Source organism: Rhynchophorus ferrugineus, unplaced genomic scaffold, assembly GCF_030347505.1.
Source record: "Rhynchophorus ferrugineus isolate W39M unplaced genomic scaffold, kcgeb_rfMv2 rfM1, whole genome shotgun sequence".
NCBI classification, from domain to species: domain Eukaryota; kingdom Metazoa; phylum Arthropoda; class Insecta; order Coleoptera; family Curculionidae; genus Rhynchophorus; species Rhynchophorus ferrugineus.
In genome coordinates, this window is record NW_027472580.1 from 17185352 (window position 1) to 17209785 (window position 24434).

The window sequence follows — 24434 nt, forward strand, 5'->3', positions numbered from 1 at the left end:
CGTACATTTTACTAATGGGGGGTAATTTATCCGGGCTAACACTAGCTGTTGGGGGTGGATTGAAATCTGTATAAGTAGCAGCGTGAATTTCCTGTTGATACATCTGATACAACTCTTGCAGATCTAATGGAAGTTTGATTTTCATTTCTACAAAGGAGTTAAAAATAAACTTTTATAAAACGTACTCTATAGTTTTATTTTAATATTCTTAAAATCTTTATTATAAAAAAGCGAAATTAATTATTATCAATTGTCACATTAAAAAATATGGAATCGCATATTCAGTAAGAAATTTTATTACAGAAATACATCAATAGTTTACAGAACTAAAATATTAATCAACAATGAATGAATGTTGGAATAATTTGCCAACTGAATGGAATTAAGAGGTTGTATAGTCTCTCTAAAATGGTAATGAACTCAAGGAATCATACATAAGTATATTCAAAGTTTTTAGTAATGCGCCATGGATATTTGTGGCGTCGAAACATTGCAATGTTGCCGCATCAACTCTGAGTTTTAGTTCAGCTTTGACATACAAGAAAATTCTAATCTAAATAAAATCATTAAAAAAAGATGTTATCAAATATAATTTATTGTAACATTATAGTATACCTGAAAACTACAGTTAATTATATAGCAAAAATAACTTATAGGTAAAAGATAAAACCTCCCAACACTATTGCAATAAAGAATTTTGCATACGACGGACAAACGGACGACAGCCGGATGTCAGACATACGCAAAATTATTTAAAATATTGGTTATAATTACTACAGTTTAAAAACCGACAAACGTTATTTTAGCGCTTTGATTATTTTGATAAATACTAAACCGCTTCGTAATATAGGATATCATTTCGTTTAAAAATATCGAAAACAATAGATAGTCAGGTTCACAAATTGATTGCGGCTTTAATAAAATATTTCGAAAAGGAACGAGATAATGGAGGCCCCCTTTTGCCTATAATTTCCGTTAGAGAGTTAATTATTGATGATATTAAATAATAAAAGTCCCTACAATTTTATTGAAAATGCTTTAACGGGTGTCTGCCGCGCTAAATATTATTGTAGGTACTGTGAATAACATCGCTTACAAAATGAAGAATAATACATAGGATTCACCCAAGAAACCCACCTGTATACAAAGTGGGTGACGAATCTTGATCATCTTGATATTGGCTCTATTCGAGACCAAATATATATGAAATGCATAAGAACAATAAGTACACTAACTATTTTATCGATATAAACATAATTTAATAAAATTATTTTAGAGAACATTGTCTATCTGGAAAGTATACATAAAAGAGTCAGGAACATGCAGCTTTTTGAGGGATGTAAGAGATCCTTTCATACACTCTTACAAGGCATAGCTTTTAAATGGTGTAAAGATAACCCTCCGAAAGGTTTAATAGAACTTCCAGACATTGCTCTAAAAATAATTCAATTTTTAAAGGCTTAAAATAAGACCAAGGAAGATAAACTGTTTGATTTTGTGTATCTTCATGATAATTGGAGGAATCGTGAACATGTTTTAGACAAATTAGAAATTAACACTTTAGAGATTGAAAGAAGGGAAAGTGAGAGTGACTGAAGGAAACTTTCAGAATATGTGATAATACTGTGCAATGCTGGAAATTAATGAAACAGAGTGAAGAATGTAGAAACAACTAAAGGTATGCACATAATTTATTGAATATAACTGTAGAAAATGGTATTGTAGGGCATGAAAGATTTATGTGCACATATATGATTGTAATTGTTTAATAAATAAACATGCGTATTAGGTTAGACCGTATGAGGAGACAATGAATACTAATTCTTTTGTAGATATGGTAAATGCATTAGACAGAATTCAGTGATTAATTTTATGAAGAATGGTGTACTCCAGATAGTAGCAGAAGAAATAAAATATACAGTGATACTAAGATGACAAGTAAACACACCATCGAAGGAAACAAGAACTAAACGTAAAAAGGTATATATAATCTCGAATGAAAGTAAAATACGTTTCTCAGGTATACAATTAGGTGGAGTAGGCCTCCAGGGGGATACCACTACATAAAAAACGCGCCTTAAAAACTCTATCTCATGGGTGGTGTGGAAAAGAATTCAATATAAACAAAATATATTTTACCTACAAACTATTATACATATGTTTTTAATTGTAGTTTTAAGTCCTTCGTTAATATGTGTATTAGATATACTATAATGTTAAAATAAATTATGTTTGATAACATTGTTGTTCAGTTATTTTATTTAGATTAAAATTTTCTTGTATGTCAAAGCAAAGCCCAACTGAACTAAAACTCAGAGTTGATGCGGCAACCCTGTAATATTTCGACGTCACAAATATCCACGACATGTTACTAAAAAAACTTTGCATTGACTATAAACAAGTTTCTAAGGGTATTAAACATATGTGAAAATATATATTGGTCTGAAAATAAACTATTTTGAGAAATAAATACGAATTAAATTTGCTCACAATTTAAATATAAAATATGAAATGATGGGATTTTTCTGAAGTTTCTTCGTATATACTGTAGTCATTTTAGTTGCATTTAAAGTAGATGCACGTTTTTCAATTAAATGTGTCCATGATATTATTTTTACTTATCTCACCTTCTATTAATTGTCGTTGCCTTGTAATAATTTCTTCACATAATTGTCGTTGTCTGTCATATCTCAATATCAACAAATCCCTTCGTTTTAACTCGTGTTGCCTGACCAATCTCTCCGATTGCAAAGCCATCTTATCCGCTTCCAATTCATGAACGCGACAAATTAATGCCAGTATTTCTCTTTCGTCATCAGATGACAGTAAGGATGGAAGTTTCTGGTAATATTTAAACAGTTTAAACCAAAACATAGCCTTAGATATATCACTTACATCTTCCAATGCAACGCCTCTTTGTCTACAAGCCTCCAGTTTCAACTCAATATGACTTCTGAGCTCGGTCCAGCGATCTTGTTCACGTTCGATATCAGCTAACTCACCCCAAGCTTGTTGAACTAGTGTAACAATGTAAATATAGGATTAAATGATGTAAATAATGGTAATGCAGTACCTGTAGCTTCTCCCTCTGAGTCATCCATATCCATATCAAACATCATATCGTCATCATTGCCGGCAGATCTAAAACCATCCGATGTCGTTATACGTCGTCTTCTGAAACAGTTAAAATTCGGTATATTTCAAAACTAAATCTGTTTTTAGTGGAAGTAAGGGTAATATGATACATTGAAAAATCGATGTTAAAAATGTACGAATTCACTATTTACCTGATGCTTTGTTGTGTTTGTGCCCGACTAGCATTGACACCATTTTTATAAAGTTTGTTGCTTCTCGACTCCCAGTGTGATATTATCAGATGTTGCCGCTCTGCTTCCATACCTAATCCTAAATTAAACAATAATTTTATTGTTTCACAGTCAATAGATTTTAAATAAATATTATTAACAAATACCATTTTAGCTTATCATTAGACATCAGTATTTTTGGTAGAATGACTAATCTTTGATTTCTTGAAGTCTGTAAAAAAGCTAATTACTGAGGATTAGATCTGAATTATATAGAGGATGGCAAAGCAACTCAAAACTCACTTTCTTTGTTTTGACCATGCTTTCGATGTCATTAAAAATATTTATGAAAATGGGAAAGTACTTATGTATATCATAGAAATAATGCTTAAAGAGGTTACACGAAGGGACAGGTCCAGAAGCTCCAGACGCCTACAGGTTGAGGAACGTTTTAGATGTAAAAGGCGTACGACTCTCATTTTCATTCATTTTCACTCTGCTTTTGGCTGTATACATTGGCCGTCACTTTCAGCAGCGTTGGTAGCTGAACAGGCATATTACGAGAGTTCCATTGCAGCTAAGGCTGACTCAGCATAAGAGTGTAAAATTATTTGTCTTCAATAAACACCTTATGTGACCGATCTGATATTCACTGATAATAACGCTACCTTCGCTAATACAGATGTTGAGACTTCTTGTATTCTTCATAATATAGTTCGCATTGAAGAGCCATATGGTTGAAAAGTTAGTGGGATTCAGTTAGAGCATGTGTTCAAGTACTTGAGATCAATAATACAGGGGAAGAAGTGGCATTTACTGTTGAACGCTCACCATGCTAATCCTATATGGATAAATCTATAATATGATATTTGGTTTCTCAAATACGATGTTTATAGCAAAGGATACAGGTTAATCTCTCAGATCATATTAGATATGAAATCGTTTGTTTAATATACGAAGAAAACTCCTAAAGAACAAATGCGGAGACTCATATTCCAATGGTTGAGACATGCCTGTTGAATGAAATATGAACAAATTCTTCACAGGCTTCTGTGTCGAAATTATAGAAAGTGATTTGAAAAAATAAAAACCTAACATTGTCGGAAGCCAGAACAGCTGGAGCCGATCGTTAATAGTTAATTATATTCATCTAATATAGTCCATCCAATAAAACAGCAAATGCACGTCGTCAAAAATGTGTGGCGTTAGGAAATCACAGTATTGTCGCATTAACTTAAAACTTTGATTTACAACGTTTATAACCTTTGATTATTATCACTAATGTTTTGAAAAATTACGTACACATTTGACAACAGAGTCCACCAGTACCAACAGAAATCGAATTTTATAGACTGAGAGATTACTTTACAAAATGCATTTTACGTCATCTATAATATGTATTGGCTGATTTCTTTTTGAAGGGACTATACACAAATGTTGATTTAATTAACGTTAATTGCTACAGTAAAGCGTATATTATATTTTGTAGAAAGGTTATTGTTAACAATATCAACAAGTACTCATCCATTGTTTAAATTACATTAACAACCTCATTATCGTCGCTTGCTTACTACATATTGTTAATCTAGATACCTATAAAAAATAACAAACCTAATAAATGAGCATCAATTTCCATTAGTTTTCTTCTCAGTTTCATTTGGGTTTTGAAAGTATCCACTATTTGTTCCCGTAGATTTCTCACTTCTTGGCTCCGTTCTTCGGCATTTAGACGATTTATATCACCAGATCTTGGTCTATCTTCTTTCATTTTAGTTTGTAACCTGAAATAAAGAAACAGAACAAATTTAGTAGATAGTTTAGAATTCCAAAAATAAAATATTATGTTAATTTACAAATAATAGATCTTAAGGGAGACCTAATTTACTATTTGTTATAGAGTTAGTCTAAACAGGACTTAATACTATTACGTTTAATTTTTATCAAAAGATCTAAAGCTAATGGGAAATCGAACAACCAATTAATGGGTTCAATAATTATGAATAGTCTTTTGAAGGAATTACAATAAAATAAAATTTATAGTTAGCTATATTGGAATTACCTCGATATTTCAGCTCTAAGTTCGTTGACCACGGTTTGGTATTGTGTGACTTGGTAGGAAACGTCGAGAACATTTCGCTCTACCTTAGTTGAAATATTATTTGCCCTATAAATAAAAAAAACATTAAAGATATTTTGAAATCAACCAGCTATGTTACAAGAATGATTGATTGAAAAATTGATACATGATAAAAAATTTGTAACTGGTACAAATATTTGTTTTTATAGCTACCTTATATTTAAGAATAGATATGTTATATTGTATTTATGTTATATGAATGGTGTCGTGAATGGGAGGTCTAGACATAGATTTATTGTTTTTGTTAAAGTTGAACTAGAGAAAGAGCAAATTTTCCATAAATTAAAACAGTTTTTTAAATCTAATATAAAGGTTTTTATTGTTTTAGTTCCCTCATTAATTATTACAATTTTGAATATGAATATACTCCTTCTAGTTAATGTAGATCCTGACAAATAGAAACGTATTCAATATCCTTTCTTCCGATCGTCATTAATGTTGTGAATGTTATATTAGAAACTTCAACTAGAATTTTTATCGATATGCTCCAAGGGCAGATTAGAAATTTCTTTATCCTCAACATTAAATTATTATTCTTGGAGCATCTAAACTAAAATCACAATGTACTTTCTAACTTGCCTACTTAAATATTATGTTCTGTACTTGAAATGTATATGAGTTCTTAACAACTAATCTGAATAATCACAAAATTGTAATAATGACACTGTATGCAGGGCATCTTTAGAATTCTAATCATTAATACTCTACATTTTTCTCTACATATTACTCCACTAATTGTGTGTGTGTTTGATGAGGTGATCAATGGGTGCTGGGATGATTTACATTGACAAGTAATATACTCAAACGATAATGTTTTAGGTCCGAAGAAGTTGAATTAAAAAAAAATGGTTTAAAAAAAGTGTTTTATCATTCACTTTTAAATTTAGCGATTGTAGGTTATCAAACATTTGTGGAAACTTATTGTGAATATACGTCACCGATGAAACCGTGTTTATATTGATGTGTAAAAATGTAAATATATTAGGTGCTTCTGTATTTTAATAATGTTTTTTACACTAAAATTGAAATTCAATTCAATTCAATACATAGAAAACAAAATAACTTTCTATAATTTATTCCTATTTTTCTGGCAACATGGCCATGTGGAAAGAACTATGTTGCTTTTGCAGCGATCCAATGATCAATCATTATCCAAAAACCTTTTACAAGCTCAACCATGCTGCATCAGATTTAAAAAGTATAATTAGAAGACGCTGTGTCTGCTGAGTATGCAGGGTAGTTTTTGTATTTAGAATTGTTGTAGTAGATCTACTTTTGATCGCCATTCACAATGCTATAGTCTATGATGAGCTTATATATTGAAACACTTAAGAATGCAAAAACTGCTATTTTATTTAAATAAATATCAAAGCCATCAAATTTAATTATCAAATTAGGTATTTAATATTAGTTTTAAGATTCTTTAAAACGATTGGTTTCATGTTATTAAATATTTTAAGGTTTTTCATGATTTTACGCTGCAGCATTACTGTTTTTTTTTAAATAAACCAACTTCTAAATAACTTTATATAAATACATAATAGGTAAAATGGTACTCACCTATCAGCATATGTTAAAGTATTTCTACTTTCATCTCTCTGATTGGATGAAGGACTTACGTGAGCAATCATGACTGTTCTGCAATTACCACTCAAGGCATCCTTCAATAATCTTGTCAACTTTGAATCCCTGTAATTCACATATCTAGCTCCACCAGCAAGAGCATTTATGCAATTACCTAAAGCAAGAAGAGACCTGGAAAAATCACATATTATTTAGTTGACGCTGTCACCTTTTTTTTTAAACTAACTACTATTTACTGATAATTTAAATCACTTTTTAATTTATGAATCTCAACGTTATGATAACAATCACAGGAACGGTATCAAATTGCAGACAGGCCGAAAATATATTGTGTAAAACTAATAAATGATTCTATCGATCTAAATCCATTAAATATTTTATGGTGACGTATATAATGCGCATGGTAATTGATATGATATAGTAGACTGAGAAATTGTCCTTGAACTAATACAAACTTTGATTTATTCGATATTTACCACAATTATCAAGGGTGTTATTAAATTGAAAAAAAAATAATATGAAGAAAGATATTACTGATATTAAATAACAAATTGAAAGCAATACATATTATAGAGTTTTGTGAACGAAAACGTGCATTCCTGACTCACATTACTTTTCTTGTTTCACCAAAAGAAAAAAGTGTCAAAAAGTTATCGTTTGCTGTTAGAGACTTACAGTGAGTATGCTCTAACGATAAGTTTCGACAATTGAAATGTAGCGACCTTGAGGCATGTCGAATTTTACATCGTGGAATAACGGTCTACAAAATACCCAGAAATATAATCCCAGATGTTGAACACGGGCGGGGTGCCAGCAGCGCCAACTAGAACCCGATAACGAATAGCTGGCGACAACCCCGAGACGTTTATCTGGGATGTTATTGAAGGGTATTTCCATTCATTCAGTACCCGCCCATCGTTTGGTCTAGATGTGCCACCATCGACTGCCTAAGCCTCGTCTCCAGGTAACACCGCTGCTAGCCTTTTTTTACCAGTTGTATTTTCATATTACTTCAATAAATAACGATCACATAATGTTAATACCCCTGTTTTATTTCGTCTTACCTTCATTTAACGAGCCATATAAATTACCCTAAAAAATGTGGTTATTTTAGCGTACAAGACAAAAAATGGTACAAAAGATGCGGAATTGCAGAAGTTATTGGATAAAAATGCAACACGACCTCAAAAACCAATTGTTCTTGAACTGTAGAAAAGTAGTAGAAAACTGTAGAAGAAGAAACCAAATTGTTGATGCTGAAAAAATCTAATCAGATTTCTTCCTAAAGGTGTATCATTTGTAATGACAGGGATACTTCAATAGTGTCTTAATATCGAAGAAGCATAAAGAGCTCAGAAACTTAGAAGCATAAATAATTTAGACCAAGCTCAAACCTTAATATAAAAATAAGGTACGTATATATTTTGTTAATATTATATTTCGTCAGAAAATAAATGATCAAATATGCAAGAAAACTGCACGTGTGCTCAAGAATGTAATATACATTAATATGTTCAATTATTTCTATATCCTGCACTTAGCGGAAACCAATTTGGAGAAAGAAGTTACTAATGATTATGTTTAGTTTCATCGCCAATCGAATTTTATTCAATTCTATTAATATTTGAAGTGAAATTCTCAAGACTATTTTAAATCTACTTATTAGCAAACATAAATCGACTTGACGTATATACGTTACATAGTTTTTGGTATTCATCATTATCTGAATACGTCCAACTTTACCTGTTGAATTTCTTATAGGAACGGTGGCACTCGTCTTTGCCAAGTTGTGTCACTACTGTTCAAAATCAACAGCATTAAAAAGCATGATCATCATCAACGTCTAAGTCGAGGAATGTTTATTGTAAATTTATAAGATATAGAAAAGTTTGAGCCGATACTTCAACCCAAAAGGAGGCATCAAGATCAGTACAGCATGTAAACCTGGATGAATCTATGCTTTAACAAATTTTGACAAACATTTATCACCATCAGTAGAAAGTCTTATATATCCCAGTGGTGCTTTAAATAGCATCGATGCATGTTTGGAATGAAATTTTGTTGACGGCATATATGAACGTCTGTGGCAGATTTTAATTTGAAACCTAATTTAACCATAAACGTGTCTGGTATTCATCATTATCTGAATACGTCCAACTTTACCTGTTTATGTGAGCACCTTCTTGTAATCGTTTCCCTCTATTTTTTGTTTTATTTGCTCTTTCTGAACCCGCCAAATCAATCATGAACAGTCGTCCCTGTTTGATACGCATTCTTAAATGGTCTGTTTTGTTTAGAGGTACTGTATGTCTGTAACAGACAGTTTAATGATAAAAACTGTTTTGCGAATTATGATATATACATACCTGACTGTTACACTCAACAGTGCATGGCTTCTCGATGATGTTCGGTTCATAGCAGTTGGTTCTACGGTTCTTGCCTTGTTACCTTTTTGTAACAACAGCATAACCTATAAAAATTATTTCACGTATAGTTCAATATACATGGCTGTTACATATTTACTATAAGGTTTACTGTTAATCTAGGTTATATGTAATAGTAAATAAGTTATCTTGTAATATTTTCTATTATAACAGAATTATGAATTCATTTTGATGAGTTTCCAATAGGATAAGAGAACTTTGTCAACTAATATATCAACTTTTATAATTACTACCTTCTGATGAAGAAAATATCACCTAGGCTTGACCAATAGATTACTTCCTATATCGAACCTAGAAGTCCTAACAATCAATATTTAATGACAATCTAAATACAAGATTTGAATGTTCCAATGGCTTTAACAAAACAAATTTGTTATTTTCAATAGGAGGCACAGTGTAACAAGTCTGTCAGGATTAAAATGATGAAGTCAATGCAAATTTAGTTTATTGCTTTTTAGAGTTCTTCAAAAAAAAGGAAGACATTATTGGATTTGCCGAAAATAGAGCGTAGAGAAATATATAATAATGAGTTGATTATAAAATAACGAAATATAGATATAATTTTGTAGCGACCTTGAGCATGTCGAATTTTACATCGTGGAATAACGGTCTACAAAATACCCAGAAATATAATCCCAGATGTTGAACACGGGCGGGGTGCCAACTGGAACCCGACAACGAATAGCTGGCGGCAACCCCGAGACGTTTATCTGGGATATTATTGAAGGGTATTTCGGTCATTCAGTGCTCAACCCTCGTTTGGTTTAGACGTGCCACCATCGACTGCCCAAGCCTCGTCTTCAGGTAACTCCGCTGCCATCCGTTTTATTATTTGTGTTTTCACATTTTTTTATATCGTCAATAAATAACGGTCACATCATGTAAACACCACTGTTTCATTTCGATTTACCTCCATCCACCGAGCCACATCATTTTACCCTAAAGTGGTGACCCCGACGTGATCTTTCGCATAATTGGGTTTGGACTCGTGAATGGAGGGTACGTAGAAAATGGTGTATTTTACGTGACCGTTATATTTTTTTTGTTTCAAAATTTTAAATATTTTTAATTCGATTCCTTTTCAATTTTACCTTCAAGATTCATTTTCATTTTATTCCGATTAATTTCATTATTTCCAATTAATTTTTTAAAATTTTTTTTGTCAAAATTTTTATTTCACAATCTTTTGGAATATTTTTACATCACTGCTTAATCATCAGCGTCTCGGCTAAACATTTCTTTCGGCGCTATGTTTAAATCATAATGTCTTCCTTCGCTCGCCGTCTCCGTCATAATGGCAGATATTTTGATTTAAAAGGCTTTGGGCAGCTTCGGTCGGATACCGTCGTTATTTGTTTTTTTTTTAATTAACCTAACGTATGTGACTACGGATTAGTCACAGAGCAGCTCCAGAAGCTAGGTACCGATTGCAGTCACCGTAGACTCGTTATGTCTTCGCCGAAGTACCAGAATTGCTAACGTCTCGTCGTCGAAGAAAATAAGCTACCACGTCGTCGAACAGTCGATCCTCCCACAGCGTCGATTACGGGAGCCCTGTCTGAAGAATAGCTTGTTTTCAACGTCGTCGATGGACCACATTCAAGTGCCAAAGCGACGATGATGCAACGGTATCTGTAGGACCGGAAGATATCAACAGCCGTACCAGATCGCAACCGTACCAACCACAACCGTTTCAAACTATCATATTCTTCAAAGCCCATTTTACACAGCACATTTTGTTTGGTATATATTTTTTTGTATTGATATTTTTTTTTCAAACATTTTTGTTTTTTTGTTACTTGAAATAATTTTATGTAAAATTCTGGCAGGGGAGTATTGTAGCGACCTTGAGCATGTCGAATTTTACATCGTGGAATAACGGTCTACAAAATACCCAGAAATATAATCCCAGATGTTGAACACGGGCGGGGTGCCAACTGGAACCCGACAACGAATAGCTGGCGGCAACCCCGAGACGTTTATCTGGGATATTATTGAAGGGTATTTCGGTCATTCAGTGCTCAACCCTCGTTTGGTTTAGACGTGCCACCATCGACTGCCCAAGCCTCGTCTTCAGATAACTCCGCTGCCATCCGTTTTATTATTTGTGTTTTCACATTTTTTTATATCGTCAATAAATAACGGTCACATCATGTAAACACCACTGTTTCATTTCGATTTACCTCCATCCACCGAGCCACATCATTTTACCCTAAATTTAATATAATTATTTTCGAGATAACTATAAATCTGGAGGATATCCATGGAATACCTAGAGATATAGAGCCCTTTTAAGGAGGTAAGTCATCCCTTTATACACTGTTAGGAAACATAGGATTTAAATAGTGTAAAAATAATCCACGAGAAGGTCTGAAGGTTCTACCAGACATTGCTTTTAAAAGAATATAATTTTTAATAGCATATAACAAAATTAAGGAAGATTTCTTATTTCAATTTGTGTATAGACATGGAACATTAGGCCAATCTTAGCAAGATGCTAAAAAAATAAAGTGACAGTAACTGAAAGAAACTTTCGGGGTGTGGGATTATTATTCAATGCTGACAATTACCAAGACAGGGTGATAAGAGTCGAAACAACTAAAGATGATTTATTGAAGATTTTATTAAATATTTATGTGCATAGAATATACCTGAGCATTTGGTTAAAATGATTTAGGATATAACTAATATTAAAAGTTTTGCAGGTATAGCAATTACATTAGGGACAATGTAGTGATAAGTGAGGAATTTTATCAAGAAATATGTACACAAGTAGTAGAAGGGACACAGCAACGAATAAAAGAAGAACTAGACATAAAAAGGTAAATTGCTCTCTAAAGAAAATAAAACACTTTACTTCGATTCCAGGTCCTTCAAAAATATTTTATGTATTATAATTTTATAATAAATTATATTTTATAATATTTTTGTTTTATTACTTTATTTGTATTGGAATGTTATTATATATCCAGCGTATATATTGAAATAATTAACAATACTACATCGAAAACTATTGTTTTATGTAAATAAATGCCAAAACCATTAAATATAACCATTAAATTAAGTATTTAATATTAGTTTTAAGATCACTTGCAACAATTGATTACATGTTATAAAATATTTTAAAGTTTTTCATTGTTTAACTCAGCAGCAGTACTATTTTTCAGATAATGAATGTTCGATAAGGAATGTTGGTATATATCGAAGCCAAAGTAAACTAACAGTCAAAGTTAAATATGGAAACACTGCGATGTTCTAACGTCAAAAATTTAGATGACGTCAGTTCACTGTTTTATTGGATAGACTACATAAAAATCCTGTAAATATCCTAACGTATACATTTATCAAAACGAAGTTGTAATTACAAATTTCACTTTATAGAATTAATTTAATAAAATTCCGTCACGATTTACTATTTGAAAGCGAACACGCGACTTTTGAAAATTAATGCAGGGTCCCATGGCAACGCCATTAATTCTGGTCTGATAAAACATTCAAGGGCAACCATTCGTCGTACGCCTTGTTTCTTGATTCCAGCGACAAATATTTCCTAATTAATTAGTTTCAAAGAGTAACTAACAAAACCAGGGAAAAACACTCATAGTCGTCTTTCAAATTTAATCATAAGACGATAAAATATTATTACTAGTAATGGTACTTTAAAAAATGTTTTTATTTACCAAAAAATATATGCTCAAATATTTAAAATGAATAATATGTAACGTTCTCTTGTGGAGAGGTTAATATTCATCTTAGTTTTCTTTTTTTATTAATCTCATAGAACGTTAACAATCTGCCCATGGGCAATAAGAATTATTCCGTTATATAATATAACCATCCATAACATGAAGAAGATCACTTCAGTAATCTGTTGTGCAACTTATCTAAATCTTACTCTAGATACTATTCTAATTACTTTTAAAGTCAATCTTAACTTATTCTAATGACTATTCTAAAGTCATCGAGCACAACTGTTTGGCGAGTGCATTGGGATGCACTAATAGCCTTTCAGAGTCCTTCGCACTAACATTCCGAATAACACTCATTTTGGGTTCTATGGGGATATCACTCTGAATCGGTTAGTTAATAATACCCCACAGTTCAATACCATAGGTCCAAATGGGCTTAAGTTTTGACTTATACAGCAAAAACTTTTTTAAATAAAATTTCATCGTTTTTTTTTATTTATACTTTTTGATATCATCCTTGCAGATACCTCATCTTTAATTTGCATTATATGGCTTTCGTTTATCTACTGCTTTTTAACAATCTGCTATCTACTGCTTTTTGTTACTTTGGCTGAGGTCCTACTTGGGAATTAACAACTTACCAACAAATAAAGAATTAATATTCAATATTTAATTAATGTCAATATTCTTTGCAACATTTATTTTAACTCTTGAAGCGCATCTTAGTCCAAATACTACTCTAACATATTTTAAAGTGTATCCAAACTTATTCTAAAGACTATTTTAACGTCTTCTAGAGATTATCAGTTTGTATAGTAGTTTGCATTTGAACCTATGCACTACACTGTCATCGCACACATTTAACTGTTTGGCAAGTGCATTGAGATGCACTAATAATCTTTTAGAGTACTTGGCACTAACATTTCGAATCCCACGCGTTATGGGTTCTAAGGGGATATCCAGCTGAATTAGTTTGCTGGAGACATTTGCTGGGGCGGCCATCGACGATGACATGCAACACTTTATTGTGAAACCTCTGGAGGATAGCTATGTTAAATTTGCTAGTTGTACCCCACAGTTGAATACCATAGGTGCAGGTGGGCTTAAGTATTGACTTATACAGCAAAACCTTGTTATCTCATGATAATTTAGATTTACTCCCATCAGCCAATACATATGGTTTAGTTAAGCCCAAACTGTTTGCGTTTTGTCACTATATGTCTATATCTGTATATGTCACGTTGTCTGCTTGCGGAAGTTCATGATTATTCAATTTTACTGAGGGATACGTTCTTCTACAAAGGTTGAATGTCATATGGGTAGATTTTGACTCATTTGCTTTGATACGCCACATTTTCAACAAGAATTCGACTTTGTTAAGATGAAGTTGGAGGTTTTTTGTTGATATTGGATCCTCGTGTTATGATAAAAGCGCTGTATAATCAGCATATGTTGCAACAGTACTGTTTCTTGAGGTCGGTAGGTCAGTTGTGCAAAATAGATATAACAATGGGTCAAGAAAAAGAAATCTGAAAAACATCTGGTCTGAAATTACATCTTATGCCAAACCCAATTTCAAAAACATCATTTCAGGCATCTAAGCAAAGAAAAAACATAGTTTTAAACAAATAAAATGTATTTTTACTGTTATTATAATGTTTGCATATATCTTGATGGTCAATATCTATTGATTAAGATAAAATAAAATATTAATGAAATATTAATATAAACAAAAAATATTACAACTATTATTATATATGTATATATAAACAACGTAAAACCACCTGTGAACTAACTGTAAAATTCGATGGTTTTGATATATACTTTTCAATATAATATTATTGAGTTGTTTAATGTATAGTTTATATAATAAAACAGTCAGTTTATATCACTAAAATTTATAACGTCACGACCTAGATATGGAGCCCATTAACTTAAAATTTTGACTTTTAGTCGGTTTTTGTTTCAATTGAAGATTAAAGAAATTCGAAGACGAAGAATACCGTATATGGTGGTATCAACAAGATGTAGTTTATAGTAGTCAAAGGGGATTCTATAATCAAATGGGTATGTCACTGAAAATGTCTACGATGATAGTTGAACAAATTTATTGAGTTATTTTTTGTTGCACCCAGTGTGCTCATCAGCTACAATTCTTCATTTTCAAATGAGATATGGTCGACGACCTTGCAGCATTTAAGTAAAGATAAATTATAATATCAATGAAATCGAATAATATTAAATCGCCATAAAAACAAATTACAGTAATAATATCCGATAAAAATTCCAATAACAAACATATCTCTAATTAATTAACTTCATGGAACAATGATAAAAGTGAATGAGAAGAAAAACTATTTATTGTGTTTGTTCTCGTTATTTGTTTTCCTTCAAATTAATTTGTAGCTAAAAAGCTAACAGAGAGTCATTACGGGAAAGGAAAATTTAATAGTGCGCTTAAGGAACACCGTATGACACGCAAATAGAAATTGTCAATTATATATCCGACCTTGAATGGTTGACACGCGTTAATTATTACTGAGAACGCCGATGGTAATTATCAAGCCTCTCTTCGGAAAAAGCATTTTTAAATTATTTAGTAGTGCCGCACATACGAATAATCATTTTTATCCATTAGGACGGCTTGTAAAGAGTAATTTGTATCACCTGTGCTATTACTAAGATTGTTTTTACGATTTCCCCTTACAAACGAGCTTCTACATTATGTAGAGTGCGTAAATAATCATACTGATGTATATTTAGTTGCATACTTTTAGATTAGATAAATTATCGAATTCCTGATAAAAATCTGTTTTTTGATGCTATCACTTTAATTTAAAGGAGAATATGCGACAGTATTTATGGCATTGTACTTTTTAAAGATATGTTTTGTGTTATATTGTTAATTTTTTTAAAATAATCGTTATAATATTACAAATCAATTAAAAGCGTTTAATTCAATTGAATAGATAAATGTTATTATGAATCACAAAATATTAATTCCTTACATTAATATACAGATACAGTGCGTATATTTGAAAAAATATAAATGCATTGTAATATATTTATTTACAACGAGGTTTGCAAAAAGAAGATATGTAACTTTTATATATAATTATATTACCGGGACATTATAGGCAAATTTTGTTTGATTTGATGTATATCTTCAATGTGTGTTCAATATAACAATATCTTGGTTCGCGTAGTCGATATACACACATATAATCGCCATATATAATCGATATATAATTAAACACATTCATTCAATTTGGTTAATAGATGATTTGAACGAACAATTAACTGTATTTAAGTAGAAATCATTCTGTAAATATGTAAATACAAAAATAGAAATAATAAAGAAAATAGAAAAAATAAGATGATACAAAAAAATTAAAGGAAAATGAATGTAAGTAAAATAAACCCTATAGTCCCATTCCTACAAGTCCGGTAGTTATTATTACAAAAATTAATAATAGTGAATGTTAATATTATAAACATATATACGATAAAACAAAACTTTCGTATTGTGCATCTAGATTGTTGCATAGACGATAATAAAAATAAGCAAGGGCAAATTAGCAAAGCATGCTAAATGACAGCAGATTCATTATAAACTAAGAAGAAAACTGGATAAATGATAAATGATATATGTAATGTTACCTTATAATCGGAAGTAGTAAGAAACCTGTGCTACCTAACATAAAGTTTAAGTAAAATCTACTATGTAAATAACACGTCAATTGAAAAGTCACCGACCTGACACATAGATGGAGCTACTAGAATTAAATCCATATTTTTTAGTTAGCCCTAACCCTCAAGAGATGCGTGTATAAATTTGACAACTGTCAGATCATTAGTCTATAAATTATAGCATTTTGAGTCAAGCATCTTTTGGTACTGTGAAAAAGATGGAAAAAAAGGAATTTCACGTGTTGATAAAATATTGCTTTTTGAATGGAAAAAATACAGTTGAAGCAAAAATTTGGATTGATGTCGAGTTTCCGGGCATTGACCGAGGAAAATCAACCATCGAAGATTGGTAGGCTAAGTTTAGACGTGGTGAAATAAGCACCGAAGACGGTGAACACAGTGGACGCCCGAAAGAGGTTGTTACCGACGAAACATTAAAAACATTAAAAAATCCACAAAATAATTTGTAATGACCGTGAATTGAAATTGAATGAAATAGCAGACACTCTAAACATGTTAACTGAACGTGTACATCATATCATTCATGAATATTTGGGTATGAGAAAGCTCTGTGCAAAGTGGTTGCCGCGCGAACTCACTTTTGACCAAAAACAACGACGAGTTGATGATTCGGAGCAGTATTTGAAGATGATCAAGCGTATAAACCCGAGTTTTTGCTTCGATATGTGACAATGGATGAATCATGGCTCCATCATTTCACTCCAAAGTCTAATCGACAGTCATCCGAGTGAGCTGCACACATGAAACCCTCTCCAAAGCGTGGGAAAACTGAACAGTCAGCTGGCAGGTATATGGCGTCTGTATTTTGGGATGCGCATGGAATAATTTTCATTGACTACATTGAAAGAGGAAGAACCATCAACGGCGACTATTATATAGCATTATTGGACCGTTTGAAGGACGAAATCGCCGAAAAATGGCCGCATTTGAACAAAAAGAAAGTACTGTTTTACCAAGACAATACACCGTATCACAAGTCGGTGAAAACGATGGCAAAAATCCATGAATTGGGCTTCGAATTGCTTCCTCATTCGCTGTATTCTCTAGATCTGGCTCCCAGCGACTATTTCCAGTTTTCAGATCTCAAGAGAATGCTCGCTGGGAGGAAATTTTCCTCAAATGAAGAGGTGATCGCCGAAACTGGCGTCTATGTTGAAGCAAAAAACAAATCGTACTACAAAAATGGTATCAAAAAGTTGGAGGGTCGCTATAATCGGTATATCACCTTTGAAGGGAATTATGTTTATTAAAAAATTAATTTTTCCACAAAAATGTGTTTATTATGGCAGGCCGGGGACTTTTCAATTGATATGTTACTATAAAGTCCACCAACTTCAATACAGTTGGTCCAAAAACAGCCTTCAAAATACGCTTCTGAAGTAGTTTCTGCTTTTGATGAAAATGATCCTCCGATAAGAAATTATTAAGATTTTCGAGATTTAAGAAGAGCCGAAAATCCGAATTGCCTAAAAAGTTGGATAACGAAATAATTCGTACTTTAAGTTACAGGTACTATTTAGAGAAGAACTATTGAACAGACTGAATAGAAGCATTATTGTGTTGAAAATTCTATTTACTTATATCCGGAAGGTTACCATAGTAACTATATGTACCAGATTGGAGTAGTGCTTAAGTTGCAATTAAATAGGCGTTCATTTTCAATTATAAAATATATCGACCATTTTATTACATTGATTTCAAGTGATAATAATTTTACTCAATAATTTTTTCCGACAAAACTATATCAAGTGTATTTTTAGTTCGCCAAAAAAAAGAGCAACAAAAAATGATTAATATCGTGGCGTCATTAGCGGTCTTAACAAGTCATATTTGATTATAGCTTTACAGTATATTCGGAAATAATAAGTCATTATATCCATCCGTTGCCGCTCGCTCCAAGCTCCCGACTTCTTACTTATTAATGAATATTTTAAAAATAAACTCCAGACAAAAATATATGTTTTATAGATATAGGTATAAATGTTTTATAGAATTTAATCAATAGTAATTATCGTTAATCACTGCTAAGAGTTTATCATTCACTTTATAAAACATCCTTTTTAAAACTTTCAAAACGAATCTGTCTCACATCATTGTGATCTTATTTTCAGTGCGAAAACGTACGCAAGTTGTTTTGTAATAACATATCCACTCAGATAAAACTTTAGCGTACTGCACTTAACACATGGGCTAAAATATGAAAAGAATGGAAACGCGTTTTTTAATTAAAATTTGGCTTTATTCATCAACTTAATCTCCATCAAGAGCACAAAATATTCAGAATTTAGAAGTTAGTGTTTTAGTGTATTAATTTTCCGGCAGGTGGCTAGAGGTATAAATTTGGTAGCAAAGCTGAAATTTGACACTTTCTGCTTTCGGAAACCTATTCTAAAAAATAAGAAGGCGTCGTGTACGTATATATGTTATGCTTATATTTGGCGGAAATAATCAAAAATGTACAGGATATTTTGGACTTTTTTGGTAATTCTGTGCTTCCTATAGAAACAATTTGATTTATATACAGAAATTCGGTTTAATTTTCTTTGATAAAGCTTTTGTTGAAAGCGTCTCTTTTATTGCTGACAAAGCAAACTTAAAAAGCTTTGTTAACTGTGTTTTTATGGTTCTTTTTTAGTTAAAATTATTTGTTTAAATCTTAAGACATCTCAAGTGTAGCGTCCCTGGATGTAGTACCATTTCAAATAGAATACCGAGCTTTATGTCTGGGGATTCTGACTTATATCAGAAACGGCTTTTAGCAATAGATAAAAACTGATGGGAATCTCTTGTGAGGTTTTAAGTTAGAGCAAACGGGTTTGTAATATATATTTTATACTGGATAACGACAAACTGAAATGTGGAAGAGCATTGCTTAACAGGGATAGGTTTTCCAATTGTTATTTACATTGTAAGCCTTTTATAATGTTTATTATATGTAACTGATTTGTAAAATATAACAAGCCTCCATTTTAGCTATGGCGTAGAAGAAAGAAAACATTGATCCTATTATATTACCTATTATTTACCGACATGTTAGGAAATGTGAGTTGAACTGTGAAGTTATGAAAGCGCGGCACTATGATAGACGTAATTTGACAAAGGCAGAGACATTTTTTACTTTGTTGGTAAATGATATATTGACTGTTCTATTTAAATCCCAGATTATATACAAAACTTAACAAGCAGCCTGTCCAATATCTCAAATCAACAAATGTCTGTCTTTTTCAAAATGATCAAGTGTTTTGAGCTTTCTGAACGAGACGTAATTAGAAAGATAATGGTTAGGTGTTGTTGGTTTTGGTGGATGAGAAAAGGAAAGAGAATGGCAAAAGGCAATAACGAAACATTTGTTATTGTAATATTTAAATATAACACGGCTTATATGGATGATATACAATTATATACTTACAATAAATATTTGGAAAAGAAAATATTTAAAAAAACATTTCAAAATCAATAGTCTTCAAAATATATTTTGTACTGTACTCTATATTTGGCAGAGTTATTTTTAAAATAATATTAAATGTTTCATATTCTATAGTTTAAATTTTGTACATTTGGAAGTAAAAGTTTTGTATTAAATCCGTTATATTACGTTTTAGTGTATTGTTATTACAATATACTCTCATTAAACATAGAAAATCCCAAGAATTTTCCTGTGATATAATTGTATTTATATAATGATTATTATATGATATATAATGTAAATTTTACATTTTTTTTTATTACTCTTCGTGAGTCCACAATCTGCCCTATTGGCAATAAGTATTTCTTCTGTTTATATTATATATACATGGCATGTAGAAAATCACTTCATTAAGCAATCTTCTGTATAAAATATTATCTTAATTAATTAGTCTTATTCTAATGCTTATTCTAAACTCTACATATGTCCAGTAGTCAGATCAGGTGGTGTTAAACGTTTTAGTCTACTCATTTCACTATCACGTCGCATATTTAGCTGATTAGCGAGTACATTGGGATGCACTGAATGTAAATTTTACATATATTCAAATATATAAAATGTATTTTTAAGCTTATAATGATTTTTATTAATAAAATATTTTAAATTTCCCGCTATTCAAATTGACAGTCGCCCCTCTAGTGGCATATTAATGCTAAACTTGTTTACAGGTAATATATAGGAGATGCGCTTCTAATTCCTTTGTGTTTTGTAATCAAGAGCCACACAATTATTCTAGCGCCGCTCTAACATGTCAATGCCATTTTTGTAGAACGGTTTATCTTTTGCCTCAAAATTAGTCTGCCATCAGCTGTTGTCCACTCAGAAAACGATCGTACTGATTCCGGAGTGAAGTTTTGGATCCATGTCTCATCCATTGTCACATGCGCAATAATTCCAGTTTATTACCTTAAAATATGGCCAAACACTTCTCAGAATCCTTAACACGTTCTTGTTTTTTGGTTAACAGTTAGCAAACGCGGCACCAGCTTTGAACAGAGCTTAATAGTCAAATGATCATGCAATATAGAACCAACACGTGCTTTTGATATCTTAACGATATTAGATAACTTACGCAACTTCACTGCTTAATCATTCAATTTGGATGACCACTGCGTTCTGTATCATCGGTATCTCTTCGACCACGTTTGAAGTCAATAAACCATTTTCCATTGTGTTCATCGTTGTTTCTGATAGAGTGCAGTTCCTACAACACTTTTCAAGCCACTGCTCCGCTTGAACGGTATTTTTTCTCATCAAGAAGCGGTGTAAAATTAGATCACAAAATTGTTTTGAAAATAACAAGTAGTGCCACTCTTAGCACAACAACCCACAAACTTATGAGTAGAATATCATGAAATTTTAACAGCTTTGTTTCGAAGGCTAGTACTAACTGAAAGAGTGGCGAACGTAATAGTTCAGCACCATCAATGGGTTAGGATTAGGACTTTTCAACCCCATTATAATTCTTAATAATAATAAATTTTGATGTTCTGTTATTAAAGCCATGGTATTGATGTAGATATTACACATTATTAAGAAACCCCTATTATTTACCGATATGTTCCCGGTAAAATCGAATCCCTCCAACAACCCGACAAAACTTTAGCAAAATTAGGTAAAAAAAATCTGATCAATATTTTAAATTTTTATTTCAGTAATGGATACATACTCCTCTAATTTTTAGAACTTCAATTAGTCTCTACGCTATTGTTTTATGTAGGTTTTTAAAATAATGTTAATATAAATTTTTCCTACAATATCATTTTTAGTTCAACACTATTAAATTGTTTACCATTTGATTATACCTAGGTTACCCCAACAACTTACATTAAGAAGGATTATATAGAAGAGGAGCTCGGTGACCACTTTAAAATATTTGTATTGTGTTCTGAAAAATGGTCTTTAATGAGTGCCGCAGTATGAACACCAACACTGAGTTGCTAAAAACTATAATTATGACCGATAATTTATATTCCATATTTGACTAATTGCATTTATATGTGATATGTTGCATTTTCACCATTAGACATCACTGATCAAAATACAAGCAAGCTTCTGATATACAAGCAAGCTCCTAAAAAGAGCAATAAAAATCAACAAACGTTTTTATCAGTTAATTATATAACGTTCGAAACGCTTCTATTGTTATAGATCTATAGACAGTCCATTATAAGTGCATTAAAATAAATCAATTGTTTAGTTATTAATAGACTGTACTTCTATTTAATCCATCGTTGTCGTTATATGTTTATTCATCCATCTCCATTATTAGTTTGACTACATAGACATAATGAAGTTAATTTTGGTTATATTATTCTGCAATTCAATGTATGTATAGTCTATCCAAGATATCAGTGGACTCAACTCATCAATATGCCCCTGTTCTAAATGCAAATTCAAAATTCGTTTTAGAGTTTGGCAATATTTTCCTTCTCACTTTATTTTATTTAAAAAGAGATAGAGTGCTCTCTGACAAGTTCGAACACATAATCTAATCTACCTGCCAAAGTCGTCCGGTTGTCAAACGATTGCAAAATTCTTCAAAATGTTAATTACAATAACTACAGGTCATAAACAACAAAACAATTTATTATAATTAATTTTAGTTTATATTTTAATGTTTATTATTAAGTTGCTGCGATTTTTATTGAAAATATTTTAGCTGTACTGAATATTAGTACGGACAAAGTCACTGAAGTATCTCAAAATATTAAAAGAGTAATCTTAGATTCACCGAAAAGAGACCGTCATTATACTAAGGACGTGAGGAATCAAGATCAGCTTGATGTTAGGTCTATAGGAGATCAGATATATGACATGAAAAACAGTGAGTTCAGTTCAGTTCAAAAAACTGAACATAAACCTAATTTAATACAATTACTTCAGACGAAGCTGTTAATCTGAAAAGTATCCATAGATAGCTTAAATATATGCAGCCCTTTGAGGGATGTAGCATGTAACATTTGTGTAAATGTAACTTATGAAGAGGTCGAATGGAACTTCCAGACATTGCCTTTAAGGCAATACAATTTTTATTAGCATATAATAAAATCAAGGAAGACTTATTATTTCAATATGTGCATTTAGATGAGACATGAATATTTCAGTATTTCAAGATTTGAAGACGATAATAAAAATAGTGTTAAGACAACAAAAATAGCTGAGAAAAGGTACACCTTGAAATAAAAATTGATTAGGTTCTATCAGTCATAACATTTTTGAAAACCCCTTCGGTTTGGATGATCTCGATCAGGCACATTGAGGAAGAAATTGACAAATGATGGAATTGGGAACAAATGTTAGATAGATTGGAAATTAACAGCTCAGTTATTCACTTTAATGAAATTTTAGAATATGGGATTATGATTTAATATAATAATCTAATTTAAGCTAAAAAGAGTGGAAGCAACTAACGATAATTGTGGGAGATCACGCACAGATATGTGTGTAATTGTTCATACATGGGCATTTGTTTAAAATGTATGAGCAGAGAAAGTATACTAACTGTTCTGCAGATATGGCAATTGCTTTAGAGAGAATGCAGTTTTATCAAGAAAGATACAGGTAGTAACATAAAAAAAACTAAGGAGGTACAAACAGTGATATCAAAATGAAATCAACAAGGAAACACTGTACCGAAGGAAATAAGAATTAAGAGTAAAAGGTAACCCTCTAATAAAATTAAAGCATATTACTTGGATATATAATTATTAATTAGGCGATCCATGTCCATTTGTCCTTCAATGTAGTAGAGATACAACTACATAAAAAACGCGCCCAGAACTCTAACTCCTAGGAGGTATGAAAAAAAAAATGTAAATATAATGAACACACCTAACCTCCAAACCATTAAAACTGTATGTTAATTGTAGTATTAAGTTCTATGATAATATATGCATTAGAAGTACTGTACTGTTAAAATAAATTATATTTTGTAACAGTAGTTTTTAATGTAATAATATAATTTTTAATTTATAACAGTTCAATTATTTTATTTAGATTAGAATTTTGTTACACCGCATAGCGAAAATGAACTCAAAGTCAGAGCTGACGCGGCAACATTGCCACGTTTTGACGTCATCAGTTCATATGACGTGA

At 31.6% G+C, this 24434-nt stretch overlaps 1 protein-coding gene across 1 annotated transcript in view; it reads right to left on the reverse strand.

Moving 5' to 3' along the window:
• Window positions 1-24434, reverse strand: part of Kif19A (Kinesin family member 19A) — a 62850-nt gene that overhangs the window by 1674 nt on the left and 36742 nt on the right. The window contains exons 5-14 of the mRNA XM_076402676.1: window positions 9393-9496; window positions 9190-9336; window positions 7003-7197; window positions 5365-5469; window positions 4917-5086; window positions 3288-3405; window positions 3074-3174; window positions 2896-3017; window positions 2628-2841; window positions 6-147 (exon numbers count right to left, since the gene is read on the reverse strand). Coding sequence (XP_076258791.1) covers window positions 6-147; window positions 2628-2841; window positions 2896-3017; window positions 3074-3174; window positions 3288-3405; window positions 4917-5086; window positions 5365-5469; window positions 7003-7197; window positions 9190-9336; window positions 9393-9496 — 1418 coding nt within the window. The remainder of the gene's footprint in view (window positions 1-5; window positions 148-2627; window positions 2842-2895; window positions 3018-3073; window positions 3175-3287; window positions 3406-4916; window positions 5087-5364; window positions 5470-7002; window positions 7198-9189; window positions 9337-9392; window positions 9497-24434) is intronic.